Consider the following 18286-nt stretch of genomic DNA (forward strand, 5'->3'; position numbering starts at 1 on the left):
TTAAAGAAAAATAAAAAAAATAATAAAAATAAAAATTTTATAAAAAATAAAAAGGAAAACTGAAAAAAATGAAAATCATAAAAAGAAAACGTTTTGTAAAAAGTAATTTTCCTATTCAAAAGGGATTAGTTTCGAAAACAAAATATCGTAAGTAATTTGTTCATTTAAGTGATTTTAACTCGTTTTTTTTTTAACTAAGAAGAAATAAATAATTTTCTGTTTCTGTTATCATTTACATTGTAAAACATTCGTTTAAATGTTAAGCTCGTAAACATATTTAAGTTATTATTGTTTTTCTATCAAAAAAAAAAGCATTTTACAATTGCTTACATAAAAGAAATGAAGAAATATATTGAAACAAATATTAAGAAAAACAAAATAAATTGTCGTGAAAATGAATATTAATAAAGGAAAAGTATAAGAGAAATATGTATTAACAATTTAGCTAAATGAGTTTAAGCAAATATTGTAAAAGAAGTTTACGTGAAGAAGTTTTATTAAAGATGTTTAAACTTTTTTTTGTAAAAAACTGAAATGAGAGAAAAAATACAAATTATTAAAAAGCTAAGTAAAGCTTACCTTTTTTGTAGAAATGATGAAGTGCCACGTGTGCTTAGGAAAATTGTTGGGTTCATACACAAGGAAAATTGTAAAAGATGACAAGAAGAATCTCCGGAATAACAACATGATCTGCAGGAGTTGCCAACGAGTAATTGCTCAGTAGTAGAAGTTTGTTGTCGTAGAAGAAAAGTTTTAACTCTTAACGTTAATTTTTATGTAGTAGTTTTTGTTGTTTTAGTTATTTGAATAAACAAAAAAGACTAGTAAGTGTTGAAAAGTATTTTAAAGTTTTATGATATTTGTCGTTTTTTTTTTTTTTTTTTTTTTTTTGTTATCAGCAGCTTAAATATCATACGATGTTATTGTTGTTGTGTTTTTTATTAAACTAATATTAAAAAAAAGCATCAGTATTGTGCTTTCTTGAGGTTTAATATTTTTTAAAGTTGCGACGATTTCTATAGCCACCACCACCGCCTCCAGAGTTGCGAGAACGTTGACGATTGTTTTGATTGTTGCCGTAGTTTTGTACTTTGGCTGAATATTTACCCGAGGGCGGCGAATAGATTTTTTGATCTGTTGCATTTTTAGTTTTCTTTTCTTCATCTTTACCGTTTTCCGCTTTGCCATCGAATGTTATGGGGGCATGACGTTTGGATCCGATTTTATTCTACAAAAGAAAAATGTTTAAACGACGTCATGAGAATTTTTAAAAATGTGATCAATTTGTTTTCTTTATTCTATTTTGAACTTAAAATATTATGAAAATGAATTTAAAATTTGCTTGAATTTTGAAATATTTATAATGCAGCTTCAGAATATGAGATTGAACTAGAACTGAACTAGAATTGTACTAGAACTGAACTAGAACTGATCTAGAACTGAACTAGAACTGAACTAGAACTGAACTAGAACTAAACTAGAACTGAACTAGAACTGAACTAGAACTGAACTAGAACTGAACTAGAACTGAACTAGAACTGAACTAGAACTGAACTAGAACTGAACTAGAACTGAACTAGAACTGAACTAGAACTGAACTAGAACTGAACTAGAACTGAACTAGAACTGAACTAGAACTGAACTAGAACTGAACTAGAACTGAACTAGAATTGAACTAGAACTGAACTAGAACTGAACTAGAACTGAACTAGAACTGAACTAGAACTGAACTAGAACTGAACTAGAACTGAACTAGAACTGAACTAGAACTGAACTAGAACTGAACTAGAACTGAACTAGAACTGAACTAGAACTGAACTAGAACTGAACTAGAACTGAACTAGAACTGAACTAGAACTGAACTAGAACTGAACTAGAACTGAACTAGAACTGAACTAGAACTAGAACTGAACTAGAACTGAACTAGAACTGAACTAGAACTGAACTAGAACTGAACTAGAACTGAACTAGAACTGAAACTAGAACTGAACTAGAACTGAACTAGAACTGAACTAGAACTGAACTAGAACTGAACTAGAACTGAACTAGAACTGAACTAGAACTGAACTAGAACTGAACTAGAACTGAACTAGAACTGAACTAGAACTGAACTAGAACTGAACTAGAACTGAACTAGAACTGAACTAGAACTGAACTAGAACTGAACTAGAACTGAACTGAACTAGAACTGAACTAGAACTGAACTAGAACTGAACTAGAACTGAACTAGAACTGAACTAGAACTGAACTAGAACTGAACTAGAACTGAACTAGAACTGAACTAGAACTGAACTAGAACTGAACTAGAACTGAACTAGAACTGAACTAGAACTGAACTAGAACTGAACTAGAACTGAACTAGAACTGAACTAGAACTGAACTAGAACTGAACTAGAACTGAACTAGAACTGAACTAGAACTGAACTAGAACTGAACTAGAACTGAACTAGAACTGAACTAGAACTGAACTAGAACTGAACTAGAACTGAACTAGAACTGAACTAGAACTAGAACTGAACTAGAACTGAACTAGAACTGAACTAGAACTGAACTAGAACTGAACTAGAACTGAACTAGAACTGAACTAGAACTGAACTAGAACTAGAACTGAACTAGAACTGAACTAGAACTAAACTAGAACTCAACTAGAACTGAACTAGAACTGAATTAGAACTGAACTAGAACTGAACTAGAACTGAACTAGAACTGAACTAGAACTGAACTAGAACTGAACTAGAACTGAACTAGAACTGAACTAGAACTGAACTAGAACTGAACTAGAACTGAACTAGAACTGAACTAGAACTGAACTAGAACTGAACTAGAACTAGAACTGAACTAGAACTGAACTAGAACTAAACTAGAACTCAACTACAACTGAACTAGAACTGAACTAGAACTGAATTAGAACTGAACTAGAACTGAACTAGAACTGAACTAGAACTGAACTAGAACTGAACTAGAACTGAACTAGAACTGAACTAGAACTGAACTAGAACTGAACTAGAACTGAACTAGAACTGAACTAGAACTGAACTAGAACTGAACTAGAACTGAACTAGAACTGAACTAGAACTGAACTAGAACTGAAATAGAACTGAACTAGAACTGAACTAGAACTGAACTAGAACTGAATTAGAACTGAACTAGAACTGAACTAGAACTGAACTAGAACTGAACTAGAACTGAACTAGAACTGAACTAGAACTTAACTAGAACTGAACTAGAACTGAACTAGAACTGAACTAGAACTGAACTAGAACAGAATTAGAATTGAACTAGAAATGCAGCATTATTTGAGACATATTATTAAGCGTCACTTGTAAACATCATCTATTTAACTAACAAGTTTTGAGGAAATGGCATATGAGAATTCTATTAGAGCTATAAATAAGTATGTACTTACATTTTTACGTTTAACCCATGATAATTGTATATCATGTTTGAAACTGGGTGGCGAATGGAATAAGTCTCTTATTAAGGTGCTTATATTCGAAGTTGTCTTTAAAGCAGTCAATTTCAATTGATTTTCTTCCGATTTTAAGTCTTCGGCTGATTTGCCTTTAACAGCTTCTTCCAATTTTTTAATATAACTGAAAACCACAAATAAAACAATTAAATAAATAACTAAAATCACTAAAAATTCTTAAGCAAATCTTACCCTTGAGTACCACGTGCCAAATATTGCAATCTAGAGCGAAAATCTTTTAATTTGTCGGCATCATTAACGAATGACAAACTATCGGGATGTTTTTTACCCAAAGTATGTACAGCATACAATAAACACTCAGCATGAGAGAATTGGAAGGAAGGTGGAGGACTGCTAATGTCTTCATCATCTTTAAGCTGAGGTAGAGGCATATATTCCTAAGAAAAAAATTAACAGAAAATTTTAGTTTTAGTATATTTTCTATTATTTGCTTAATAGTGAAACTTACTCTCAAAACTTGATAAATATTATCAATACGTTGTGTGGCATTGTCTAAAACATCACAAAATGTACACATTTCAGCGAAAACTTTCAATAAACGTAATTGTACTTGATCCTGGCCGGCTGTTGTAGCAATCATATTCCAAGTACTCAAAGGTAATAATTTATCACAAACATAAACAACAAATTCAGTTGATTTGATGGTATTCTAAAAGTAAGAAATAGAAAAATTTATGTCTTTATTACATCAAAGAAGACAAACAGACTTACCGAAAAATATGGCATAGCGTGTGTGGCACACTGTATGAAACGTTCAACAATTTCATCTTCTATGGTTATAGCATCGATATCAGCATTAAGTTCAGCTTGTTCTTTAGCCAAATTAACCAATTCAGCATGTCCCGTTATGGTTGTACCGAGTTTAGTGCTTCCCAATATATTCATGCACAAATGAAATTCATCAGCAGTAACGTCCTGTAATTAAATTTTTAATATAGTATTTTTTTTTCGAAATTTTTTCTAAATTTTAAAAATTTGGAAATTAATTTGATTTTTACATACCTGTAAAATTTTCTTAATTTCATCAATAATAAATTCTTCTATTTCCTTGGTTACGATCGTTGGTCCCATGGCAAATAGTTTGGTGGCAATAAATTTAAAACAACGTTCACGTGTCGGTTCATCACCATTTGAAATTTGTGTAAAAATACCAGTCAAAGAACCCTTGCAATCCATCTAAAATGGAAAAATTAAAACTTAGTAAATAACTTCTGATTCCTGTTCCGTTTAGGAAACCATTTTCAGTTTTTTAAATGGAAACTGTGAAGCAAAAACAAAAAATTGTACCATTTCCTTCTTAACTTATAAATCCCAATTACACCTAATCTTAAATTACCTTAATAATTGTCTGCAAAGAGTTATTAACTTGCTGCAATTCCAATGGATCATCCAACACCAAAAGCTGAGCCAAAGTGTCACCAACTTTGGCAGTAATGCCTACAGTATCTTGACACAATTTGGGCAAGTCTTTAATAGCTTGGCGGCGTATCTAAGAAAAAAAAAAACAAAATTTAATTAGAGGTTAGGAATTTAAAAACCCCCCCCAAAAAAAAACAAAAACAATATTCACCTGCATATCATCATCTTCACACAAATCCAATTGAGCATCGATAGCGGTATCTGATAAATCAGGAAAATGTTTGAAAAATTTACCAATAAATTGTGAAGCTAAACGTTTTTCCTTAGAAGAACCTTTGACGGCTTTCAATATATCCTTGTATTCAGAAACATGCTACAAAGACCAAAGTAAATTTTAGAAAAAAAACATAGTTTTTTTTATTATATTTCCACTTACTTCCGATATTTTGTCACCAGCATCTGATAAAATTTCATAACATTTATACAAATGTTCAATATTATCCATGTTTAAATTGTCAATTCTTTTTCACTAGCCGTCTGTATTTTTTCCTATTATTGTATACAAATATTGTAGTACAGATCAGCGTCTTTTTTCCCTCGTCGTAGACAAGTTTTTTCTTCTTAATTTTCTGCTTTTCCTTTTCGTTTGCTATTCGTAGGAAAAATGTTTTCCTAGCGTGTATTTTTCTATACTTGATTTCAATTAAGTTTGTTCTCACTAATGTAAAACGAAAATTATTTTATTGCTTTATAATCACGTAATTTACAATATTATTTAATATTTTTTTAACACTTGGCAAATTATTTTTGGCTTTTTAGAGAAAATTAAATCGCGTGTATTTCCCGTTAGACAATTGTGGTGGCAGCCAAAGATACAAGCCGACTTGGCTCAAAAAGGCGGCGGCTGGTCGCCGGCTTCGGTTTTTCAAACCGCGTTGCCACATTATATTGTGTTTATGTATTAGACAATTTTTCATATAAATAACTATAATAATAAAATAATAACTATAATAATATAGAGATACTTACTATTTAGATATTTTTCTTAAAAAGAAAATAGATCTCCGCATAGATTTTGCCGTTTTTTTTCGCCGGCGCCGATATATTTTATAAAAAGACGACGAATAAAATTGTCAATCGGCGCCGTCGCTCATTTTACATCGACCTGTATCTCTGTAGTCATCAACAGTGAAAACAAACGTAGTGGAGAAGAAAATGGAATACGAAAAAAAATTATGATGCCGATTTTTAGTGATGCCAACCATTTTGGTGTATATATATAACTTTTGTGTTTAATAATAACACTTAAAAACTCAATAAAATTTGAATTTAAAAAGTTAAGTTTATTTGCGTCTTTTAAATATTAATGTAAAATTCAATAAAATTTGAATAAAAAAAATATATATACAATTTATATATATATATAAATTGTATAAATTTCGACAGAAATTTATTATTTCACTTAAATGATGAAGAAAAAGTTGAGTTTGAGTTTTTAAACAAAAATATTAATAAAAATTGTAACTACATGGCAACGCTGACTTATTAAAAGAGGTGATGTCAACACACATGAAAAACGCCTAATATAAGCCGACTCTTTATACACCTTAAAGATATAACAAAATCAATGTTATTCCAATTGTATCACATCGAAATATTGGTCACAGAATTACGACCAACCATAAAATTAAAAAAAAAAATTATTACGTTTCTCTTTTATTTTATGAAAATTGTATATGTTTCAATTCTAAAGTCAGATTTGGATATTTTCTCACAATCCAGATTAACATATACATATTTTTATATGTTATATCCATGAAGCATTTCAGTTTTTCCTTTAATAACGGCATCGCTTGACGCGGCAATTGTAATTTAACAGTAACATTGCGTTGCCAATGATTTCTTTGTTGACACTAAAAAATGCAACTCTGCTGACTATTTCAAAAAATCTGCATTTAAAAACGAAAACATAAACAATCCGCCGGAGTTTTTGCATTTTTATATTTAAATTTTAATAAAAATTTAATAAAAGCGAATAGAAATATATTTATGACAACTATATGTAGTAATGCAAAATGTTGACCGCGCTGGTGCAACCAGTTTTAAAATGTATGCATTTATTGCACTCAATAGCCGTATTTATACTGACCGCCAGTTATCACATTGGACGAGCCATATTCCTGCTACTAATACAGGCCTGTAATATTATACGAGATATATTTACTGCTTTAGCTATTATAGGAGAAGAACTTTATCGTTTTATTTGTGAACTTAATACCAGCATAGCAGCTGTAACAAATTATATCAGAACTTCCGCCAATGGTGGCATCAATGGTATGCTGGAAGCGGTGGGGGTTTTTATAAAGCACATAGCAAAGTTTTTTATCAATACACGTTTACACTCGAAGCTACTGGCTACACAAATTGGTAGTTTTGTGGCAGATTTTTTAAATCTACTGAGAAATGCTCTATTATTAATAGCGGATTGTGCTTGGTGGCTGATTACACTCTTGCCCAGATGGTTGCTTTATGCCATAATCGCTGTGGGAGATTTTATAGTGGATAGTGTTACCAATATACGCATAACTGTGGTGTATATAGTAAAGGTTATAGTGGAAGATATATTTCGTTTAACTATTGGTTTGGTATTGCTGTTTCTTTTGTGGCACCATCGTAGAAGAGTGGGCTATGCTATATTGAGATGTTGTTTGAAAATAAAGAGGGTAGGTATCTAAAAATAGTAATTATTTGCATTTTATTAATTTCTTTTACAGTTTATTAGTTCATGTTGCCTTTGTTTAAGCCAACTAACCAGGCGCTTGTTTAGACGCAGAGTTAATCCAACTGTTACTACTACTCCCTTACGTAATTTAGCTGCCCAAAGACGTTCTCCCTTACCCCGCCCTAGTATTTCGCCAAGTAATGGTGAAAAGACATTAGACGTTACACAACGTTGCGTTATTTGTCGTGATCGTCAAAAGTGCGTTCTCCTCTTGCCCTGCAAGCATTTGTGCCTTTGTGAGGAGTGTGCCGATTATATGTTTTTCTCTTCCCAAAGACAAAATTGTCCACTATGTCGTACATTTATTGATCATTCGATGTCCGTTTATATTTAAAAGCCAAATAGGAGCAACTGCCAAATAATTTGACAATGATTTTCTAATCTAGTGGTAAGTTTAGTTTTTAAACAAAGAATTTTTTTAATCTGTACAAAGTTGTTTTTGTAAAATAAATCTTAAATTAAAATTTATATAAGATCAAGGTCTTACTTTTTTTCAATTCAGTACAGATCGATGAACATTTTTCAATAGTTTTACAAATTTTTAAAGTACGATTTAGAAAAATATAAAAGAATTGCTTTATAATAAAACACACATATTATTTCGAATAAATGTTCAAATTTTCAAATAATCTTAATAAAAAATAATAACTTTTTATTAAGATTATTTGAAAATTTATTCGAAATAATATGTGTGCATGTATGAATCTAGTTTTATTCTGGAGCAATTCTTTTATATTATCTGATTTAATAACATATTTATGAATTCTCAAAATTTAAGAGATCAAAGTTCGATTTTTTGTTTTGCTGAGGTCTTCAAGATTAGAGCTTTTTCACATAATTTTCTAAATTATTAAATTAAAAAAGCTATAATTTTTATTAGGATTTTAAATTAAAGCATTAACATGTGGTGTGAACACGCACATAATAAGCCATGTCTTATTTATTGTTTTTCTTCATTTAAATGTAGTATATATATAATTCTACAGTAGGTATTAGATTTGAATAATATTGTAAATACTAAAACACTCTCGCTATTATATAAGTTTTAATGTTCCAAATTATATTAAAAGAAAAAATAATATAGGTATGTATGTACTTGAAAAATCAAGTGTAAACATAGTTTAGTGTGAATACAATGATACAATATAAAAATTAACTTAATTTCTCCTTAAAATGTCTGAAGTCCATTCCCATACACTTCATTTTATTCCAACATGTAAAATTCTATAGTTTTCCTTAATTGGAAGGAGGTTGTTTCTGATCAGTGTTTGAGGGTGGTTGATTGCTATCGCTATTGTTGCCTTGATTAGCACCTGCAGAGGCATTAGTCAATTGCTGAGCAAAACCCTGGAACAATTGCAACATATCATTGGGCATGGGTGGTATGGTGGTATCTGCACCGCCACCACCACCTCCTTGCATACCGGCAAACATTTGACCAATGGCATTCATTACAGCTGGATTTTGTGACATTGACTGCAGGGATTCCAAGTCAATGTCAGCTGTGCTGAACAAATTACGTATGGCAGGATTTGTAAGCATGGCATTAAGACCTTCGGTCAGTTGGGGTATCATGCCGGTTTGGGCATGATTGCGTGCATTACGTGCTACTTCCAAATTATTGTGGTAATCCTGATTTTCAGGTTCGAGTTCAATGGCCTTAGCATAGGCCTGTTGGGCTTCTTCATATTTACCCAAATTAGAATAAGCAATACCCAAACGACCATAGGCCTTACCATAATTGGGGTTATACACCAAAGCAGACTTGCAATCAATTATAGCCCGTTCATTATCACCCAAACGTATATAGGCTGCGGCACGATTACAGTAAAATATAGGGTTTTTGGGATCATAGGTAATGGCGCGATTATATTGCAATAAGGCTTCATTATATTTGCCATCTTTCATTAAACGATTACCTTCATTCTTAATGGTTTCGGCCATTTTTAATATTTCCGGATTCTTTTCCATATAATGCGTTTCGTAAAGTTCAAAAAGTGATACTTGTTTGGCTTTACCTTCAGCACCGGCCGCTGCTGACGTTTGTGTTTGCTCTTCGGCCTCTTCATCACCCAGATCAAAGGCTGCCTGCAAACATTGAATGGCCACTTCACAACTTTCTTGTGCATCTGGGGTAAATGCCTGGCCATCGATTTGTTTCTTCAAGTAGTCAATAAAGCTACGTACAAAGGTTTGTTGAACTTCGTCTGGCATGGTTAAAGTTTTCAGGTATTCTTTTCAAATATTTTAATAAATACGTTTATTCTTTTTTTCTATATCAAAACAGCTAAAAATTAATTTTTTCTTTCCTCGTCAGTAGTCTAAAATGTGACACTTTTTTCCTTCTTTTTTTATTTGCGGTCGGCAGCTTATGTCAAATCATTCACTACCTTTTTAGACTAGCTGTGTAACAGAGTTGTATTATTCAGTAAGAACATTAATCGAGTTTAGGGTTTGTTTTGTGATAATAAAAATAATCGATTATCTTATAAAATAAAATTTGAAGAATAGATATTGCACATAAAAGTTGAAAAATGTCGGAAAAGTCGGAAAAATAGAAAATTTGATCTGAAAATTTGAAATGATCTGTTTTATTAATGTTATGATATAAATAAAATATACTAAAACTGATTTTTAAATTCGCTTTGAATATAGCGAAAAAAATCGAAAAGTCGAAAAAGTTCGAAAACAATCGATAAAAAGTCGACTTTTTGTTTCAACTATAAAACCCAAATAGGGTTCTACAATCGATCTTCGAACAATTGATATTTTTCGAAAACTTTAAATAAATATCGAAAAGTGAAAAAAGGCGATATTATAGTTCGAAAAGTTGATAAGTTTAAATAAGTAAATTGGAAAAAGTTTGAATGTCGAAAAGTCTACATTTTATATAATAATTGAAATAAAAAGTCGACTTTTCGAATTTTCGACATTTCGCAATATATGAAATGTATACCTATGTCAATTTGCGAAACGTCAATCTTTTGACATTTCAAAATTTTGAAATTGTCAACTTTTCGTACTTTTTTTTATTAATATCTACTTTTCGAAGTATCAACATCAACTTTGTAAATAAATTTCAAAAAGTGGAAAAGTCGATATTATAATTCTAAAAGTTGATAATTTTAAATAAGTAAATTAAAAAAAGTCTGAATGTCGAAAAGTCTACATTTCATATAGTGCAAAGTAAAGTACTATAATAATTGAAATAAAAAGTCGACTTTTCGAATTTCCGACATTTTACAATTTATGAAAAGTAAACTTTTGCCAAATCAACTTTTCTAACCCTTTTATATCGACTTTCTTCATTGCTATTTATTTGTTATTAACCCTCGTTAACACCAACTCCAATTATCGTTTAGATATTCTGCCGGTTAAAATAATTTTTGTATGAAAACTGTCAATTTAACCTTACGATAAAATATAACCAGACATTGATATAATGGGGGTTAATATTTTTTTATTTATTTATTAGTATTTATTACTTTTTATTCCATTGTAGTATTATTTATTTATTATAATTAATTATTTTTATTAAATATTTATTTATTTAGTAACTAGCTATACCCAGTGTGCTTTGCTACCCTAAAAGGAATATGTATAAATAAATACTAGATTTATTATATGTTACATATGAAAGATGTCAAGCAAATTATTGCAAGTTCGCCAGTTCCTATCTATCGCCAATTTCTATCTATCTATAAAAAATTTGAATAATATAAGAGTTTCCAAGATGCACGAAATTTTGTATTTATTTCATATATGTTGTGCCAAGCCATCCTAAATGTTCACATGAATTTCAAAGTTCTCCATGTAAAATTTGAAGATTCTAGCTCTAATAGTTTCTCAGATATAATATTTTTTCTATTTGATTATGGGAGGTGCCGCTCTCCTCATGGGTAGTCCGCCAATTTATTACCCAAAAAGTTTAGATGGATGTTAAAGTTTTTCGTGCAAAATTTTAAGATTCTAACTGTAATAGTTTCCAAGATAAACGTATTTTTGTATTTAATTTATATGGCAGGTGCCACGCCCCCTAATGATAGTCCGCCTACTTTTCGTCCTAAATAATTATATTGACACTAAAGTTGCTCCGACAAAATTTGAGGACTCTAACTGTTATATTATCTAAAATATACAGATTTAATATTTTCTTAATATAGGCGTGGCTCCTCGCCCACTTGGAATTTCAAAATAAAAAGTTGCCTATTACCTATTCCAGACAGCCGTTTAGTAGTCTATAACGTTCAAGCATACAAACATATAAACATACAAACAAACACACATTCATTTTTATATATATAGATACATACATTTATAACCAAGTTAAAAGTGACAGATTGATTTGTTTAAAAAAACAGCTATTCATATTTTTGACTAAAAAGTTGGCAATACTTGCAACATTAGCTTCTCTATAACAGAAAAATCAAACATCGGTAAAGATCCGTCTAAAATATATTTCGAGTTTAATCTAACAGCAAGTTAAGACTAGATTAATATAAAAAACCTGCTCTAAATCAAATTTTCTAACAACTTTAAACAAATGTACACGTTTTCTTGCGGCATTTCCTGTTCGAAAATACAACTATGTTTCCTTTGCAGACATAATTGACAGTTACTCTCTGTTTTTACTTCTCTTTTCTCTACATATATTTGTCTGTGTTTTTTTTTTTCTATTTTCTTGTTAGTAGTACATCTGCAAGCAAAGTTAAAGCTTGTTGTTGGCTTTATTCTTTCTTGGCCATTAAAAATATTTCGTATAAAGTTTCCTGGGCGTATGAACGACGTTGTTGTGTGTCTTCTATAATAAATAGCGTTTGTTGTGTATACAAATAAATAAAAAAAGACGAAAAACAAGAAAATAGAAAATAATATTTTAATTATGAAAAAGAAATATGCATGTGTAAAAGAAAAATAATCAAAAGGCAACAGATTGTTGCGTAAAACACAAAACGGAAAACACAACAAATTGTTGAAATCATAAAAAAAGAAATTTAAAGATTCACAGAAAAAATTTGATAATAAATTCTAAAGTGTTACAAAAACCAATAACAAAAAAATAAGTTTTGTAATAAAACAAAAAGGTTTTATTGTTCCTAACCAGTGAAGCATAACAAAAAAGTGTCTATATATAGTAAAAAGTGTCTACGGCTGAATACTTATAAAATTCCAATTGCATGAGTGGATATTTAAATAAATAAGAAAAAAAAAATTCGCATTTCCTTCCTTTTTTTGTATGTGTCCAGCAAATTAAATTTTCATTTTAAATTTATCGGTGGTGCGTCATCATCGTCAACTACTCGTACCTTCACTTCATATAATCCTGCTAATACTTATTGTTTTGTGTGGACACACAAGTAATATACTCTGTATACATTCTCCTACTTGGCCTGGTAACCTACACTAGACACCAATATTGGATTACAAAACAACTTTCCGTTGTTTATACTACTAAAGCTTCCTTTCTTTCCCATTCCTTTCCTTCTCTCCCCTTTATCCATCCTATAAACTTCGTTCCTCTTTTGTTCATCCTGTGATTTAAAGATAATAAAAGAAAAAACTAGAAAAATAAGATAAAAATCCAATTACTTATTCCTCTTCTTTGTTGTGTGCTGCAATAACGGTTCCAAATAGCAATAAATTCAGTGGCCATGGTGCGTTTAACACGTAAAGAACGTCAGGATAAAGTCAATCTCTTGGCGAGCATCAATAAAATTGGTGATGAGGTTGAGGCGACCGATAATGGTAAGTGGGGCAGAAAAGCAAACAGCAATTGTTGTTTTTATTGTGTACTTATTGTATTTTTTTTTTTTTGTTTTTATTTAGTACACTCTTGAATAATGTAGAGCATACTAGATTCATTATTACGTTTGTGCGTGATATATAGATAGATAGATAGATAGATAGATAGATAGATAGATAGATAGATAGATAGATAGATAGATAGATAGATAGATAGATAGATAGATAGATAGATAGATAGATAGATAGATAGATAGATAGATAGATAGATAGATAGATAGATAGATAGATAGATAGATAGATAGATAGATAGATAGATAGATAGATAGATAGATAGATAGATAGATAGATAGATAGATAGATAGATAGATAGATAGATAGATAGATAGATAGATAGATAGATACATAGATAGATACATAGATAGATAGATAGATAGATAGATAGATAGATAGATAGATAGATAGATAGATAGATAGATAGATAGATAGATAGAGAGATAGATAGATAGATAGATAGATAGATAGATAGATAGATAGATAGATAGATAGATAGATAGATAGATAGATAGATAGATAGATAGATAGATAGATAGATAGATAGATAGATAGATAGATAGATAGATAGATAGATAGATAGATAGATAGATAGATAGATAGATAGATAGATAGATAGATAGATAGATAGATAGATAGATAGATAGATAGATAGATAGATAGATAGATAGATAGATAGATAGATACATAGATAGATAGATAGATAGATAGATAGATAGATAGATAGATAGATAGATAGATAGATAGATAGATAGATAGATAGATAGATAGATAGATAGATAGATAGATAGATAGATAGATAGATAGATAGATAGATAGATAGATAGATAGATAGATAGATAGATAGATAGATAGATAGATAGATAGATAGATAGATAGATAGATAGATAGATAGATAGATAGATAGATAGATAGATAGATAGATAGATAGATAGATAGATAGATAGATAGATAGATAGATAGATAGATAGATAGATAGATAGATAGATAGATAGATAGATAGATAGATAGATAGATAGATAGATAGATAGATAGATAGATAGATAGATAGATAGATAGATAGATAGATAGATAGATAGATAGATATAGATAGATAGATAGATAGATAGATAGATAGATAGATAGAGATAGATAGATAGATAGATAGATAGATAGATAGATAGATAGATAGATAGATAGATAGATAGATAGATAGATAGATAGATATAGATAGATAGATAGATAGATAGATAGATAGATATAGATAGATAGATATGATAGCTAGATAGATAGATAGATAGATAGATAGATAGATTAGATAGATAGATAGATAGATAGATAGATAGATAGATAAATAGATTTATTGGCAGGTACATTAATCCGATAGAGATGTTGTAATTTTTTTGTGTAAAAGAGTAGGTATCTTATAAAAACCTAAATAAACTGTATTAGCAGCGGGCGTAAAGGGAAAATTATTGCAAAATTTCCTAAAAGTAGGACATTTTTAGCCATTATTTACCTCTACATATCGCTCTTAATCTTAAAACCATATGTGTTCCATTATGTCTGTATGATCTTTATATACATACGTAGATATATTAACATATCTACATGTGTTTCTTTATGTATACAGAAATACAAATGAATAGGTCATTGTCTTATTTTTAGTAAACTTTTTTTTTATTTATTTTTGCATTTTCATTACGTAGAATATTCGCTTTTCTTTCGATATAATAAAATAATTTTTCTTCTCATCTTTGTGCAGTAATTATCTCTACCTACTACTTTTTTCACTCTTTTATTTTAGATGGCTATAAACATACAGTTGATGGTAAAAATTTTTCAGATCATTCTAGTACTGATTCAATATTCCTGAAAGGTCTCCTACTAAGTAATCCATCAACACCCAACAAGGAACTGTTGGTAAGTCATTAACAGAAGCACTATTAACATTAATTACCTTCGTACATACATATGTACTTATTACAATTACGTATGTACTATTTGAATTTCCTTTTTTTAAGTTTTTCTTTTGCTCGAGGGGGAGGGGTTAATAATGTGTCATTCAGCTTTTTTTGGTGTTTTAATTGACCCATATTTAGATTTTAATGTTTTGGTATTTAATATTACATACGCTAAGAGCGTTGCGTGTTGAGGTTGACGGTAAATTGGTTGTTTTGTTTGCTTTGTTTATGTATTTTTATTTGTTTACGAACGCTTTTCAAAAAGAGAATTCAGAAATATTTTATACGGTCTTGTGGGTATTGGAAGGTGTATATGTGTATAGAAAATTGGGGACATTTATAATTTAAATCTTTAGAGATTAAAAATGTTTTTAAGTGGGGGCAATGATGTTGCATTTAACGGACTGAATATGTTATAAAAACTCAATGATTTCGTCACAAACTGTACATCTTAGTATATATACTAAGATCTTCATTATTACCTTGTAACAGTCGTAAGCCCTAATGTAACTCCCATGTGCAACAAAAGCCAGATTTAAGAGCCACTCTTTTTCATTGCGTATCTGTACCGATAAATAGGCATCATTTATTTTGGGGTTAATTTTCATTAGAAATTGGACCTTAATTTTATAACTCTATATTACACTATAATTGGGGCTATTTTTGGTTTTTATACCCACCATCAAAAAAGATGGGGGGTATATTGATTTTTTCATTCCGTTTGTAACACATCGAAATATTGATCATAGACCCACAAAAGTATATATATTCTGGGTCCTCATTAAATTCTAAGACGATCTAGCCATGTCTGTCCGTCTGTCCGTCCGTCCGTCTGTCTGTCTGTCTGTCTGTCTGTCTGTTGAAAGCACGATAGAGTCCGAATGGAAAGAGCTAGAGGGTTGAAATTTCACATAAATATTTCTTATAGGTAAGGTTTGTTTGGTATTGAAAATGGGCGATATCGGTCCACGTTTTCGGATAGCCCCCATACAAGTGGCCCCTCGAAAAGCAGCTTTAACAGCCATAACTTGTTTAAAAATACGAATATACGGAAAAAAATTCGACATAAGTAAGTTTTTTATGATCCAAAATCACTATGCAAAATTTTATGAGGATCGGTCCATAATTGACCCTACCCCCCATATAAGGTCCCCTTCAGAAAATGACTTTAACGCTCATTACTGGCTTAAAAATACTAGTATATAGATGAAATTTGACATAAGTAAGTTTCATACGAGTCAAAATCTATCTAAAAAATGTTACGAGGATCGGTCCATGATTGACCCTACCCCCCCATATAAGGTCTCCTTCAGAAAATGACTGCAACGCTTATTAATGGTTTAAAAATACGAGTGTAGCGATGAAATTCGACACAAGTAAATTTAATACGAACCAAATTCTGTCTACTGTCTGTCTGTCAAATTTTATGAGGATCGACCCATAATTGACCCTACCCCCCTATATAAGATCCCCTTCAGAAAATTACTTTAACGCTTATAACTGGCCTAAATATACGAGTATATAGATGAAATTTGACATAAGTACGTTTCGTTCGAGTCAAACGAGGTTTGATGGTGGGTATATAAGATTCGGCATAGCCGAATATAACACTCTTACTTGTTGACTTTGGGGTCGTTTTTCCTGGGGATATTTTCGTACATTGACTGGCCAATAGTGATGTGGTTCTGATCAGGAATGTCTGTCGGATACCTCCTTAGTGTGGTACATTGCTCATTGTGCGCCATGGCAATGAGCAATGTCAAGCGGCATTTCAGTTGCATTTCCGCTAATATCTTCTGGTTATTGATTAAAGAGTTTGAAAAATGGTTTCTTAATCTAGACATAATCTATTGGCCAAGTAAATGTAGCCAATGGAAAACTTGCTATGCATAGAGGAGATACATCGGGATTGCTTGCAGTAATAACAGGATATTGAGTTGTAGCTGCAATGACAGGGAAATGGAACGATCTTTCGCCTTCTCTGCAAAGAAATTGTATAACATGCTGATCTTAAATAATTGATCTATCCGTATCCAAAAGAAACAGCTTTTTCATCATAAGGTTGTTGCCACTAAAGGCTTCCGAGTGCTTGTAATAAACAATCGGTCGACATCCGATGGTATGCCGTGCAAAAGCGTTGGAAGTTCATTCAGATGGGTCGGTAAAGGTGATCATGCATAAGAATTGGATGGTTGACAACAGAAACTGTCTAGTCAACAATACATTATGATGTTTGGACTACAGTAACTTGATCCTCTCATGTTAATGATACAAGTTCGTCATTTTGAGGTATTCGGTTTCATTCGATTCGTGCCGTCTGTAGACCTCGTCGTTGGGTGTTACTGAAGATAGGGGTCCATAGTGGGGCTGTTTAATTGGGAAGAGACCGAACAATTGCTTTGTACGACCGAATCTTCTTTGACCGAAATAATGCTAATTTAAGGACCTTTTTCTAACCTTTTGATTGATGTAGTTTGCGGTTTATGAAAAATGTAAGCGGCTGTCGAAGATTACCCCTAAAATTTTTCGATTTTTAACAGTACCTATTTCTTTGGTCCAGGAGGTTGTTGAATAAATTTTTAGTCGTATGTGCAGTGAAGGTAAGAAGGACGTTGAGTTTTACAACCAAATGTTCAGTCCTAATCGATTAAATCGAAAATAAAAACAACTTTGTCCCTGCTATGTATCGTTTCAAATGTCATACTTCTAAATCACAATTTCTCTGTTACTGCAGATGAATGAACTGAGGAGGTAAAGAGGATATAGAAGACAAAGATCGTTGACGACAATAAAAGAAACTAACAAGTGTGGCTTAATTGTAATTCTTAGAGTTTTTTCGACAATTTGATTAATGTCTCAGTTATCGTGACATTTGATATTCTACAATTATTCATGCAGACATTTTTGTCAACATTC

General features: G+C 31.0%; 4 protein-coding genes across 4 annotated transcripts in view; 2 read left to right on the top strand and 2 right to left on the bottom strand.

The window, feature by feature from the left end:
• Positions 1-859: 859 nt before the first annotated feature.
• LOC119606451 (apoptosis inhibitor 5 homolog) lies at positions 860-5735 on the bottom strand. Its single transcript, XM_037959964.1, has 9 exons — positions 5286-5735; positions 5061-5222; positions 4827-4979; positions 4493-4666; positions 4202-4405; positions 3939-4139; positions 3662-3867; positions 3407-3593; positions 860-1228 (listed from the first exon to the last, which is right to left on the bottom strand). Exons 1-9 carry the CDS (start codon positions 5352-5354, stop codon positions 989-991), a joined length of 1596 nt encoding a protein of 531 aa, XP_037815892.1. The 5' UTR covers positions 5355-5735; the 3' UTR covers positions 860-988.
• A 1038-nt stretch (positions 5736-6773) lies between these two features.
• LOC119606446 (E3 ubiquitin-protein ligase RNF26) lies at positions 6774-8099 on the top strand. The gene is made up of 2 exons (XM_037959958.1): positions 6774-7572; positions 7624-8099. The coding sequence occupies exons 1-2, from the start codon at positions 6925-6927 to the stop codon at positions 7963-7965; spliced, it is 990 nt and encodes a 329-aa protein (XP_037815886.1). The 5' UTR covers positions 6774-6924; the 3' UTR covers positions 7966-8099.
• Positions 8100-8501: 402 nt separating this feature from the next.
• LOC119606447 (small glutamine-rich tetratricopeptide repeat-containing protein beta) lies at positions 8502-10009 on the bottom strand. Its single transcript, XM_037959959.1, has one exon. It carries the CDS (start codon positions 9843-9845, stop codon positions 8868-8870), a length of 978 nt encoding a protein of 325 aa, XP_037815887.1. The 5' UTR covers positions 9846-10009; the 3' UTR covers positions 8502-8867.
• Positions 10010-12332: 2323 nt separating this feature from the next.
• LOC119606444 (MAGUK p55 subfamily member 6) overlaps positions 12333-18286 on the top strand; it is a 29515-nt gene continuing 23561 nt past the window's right edge. The window contains 2 exon segments of the mRNA XM_037959957.1: positions 12333-13376; positions 15214-15329. Coding sequence (XP_037815885.1) covers positions 13283-13376; positions 15214-15329 — 210 coding nt within the window. The 5' untranslated portion in view covers positions 12333-13282.

This window comes from Lucilia sericata, unplaced genomic scaffold (genome assembly GCF_015586225.1).
Source record: "Lucilia sericata isolate MDLA Ls3-8-SP2 unplaced genomic scaffold, ASM1558622v1 Contig000586F_arrow, whole genome shotgun sequence".
Classification (NCBI taxonomy): domain Eukaryota; kingdom Metazoa; phylum Arthropoda; class Insecta; order Diptera; family Calliphoridae; genus Lucilia; species Lucilia sericata.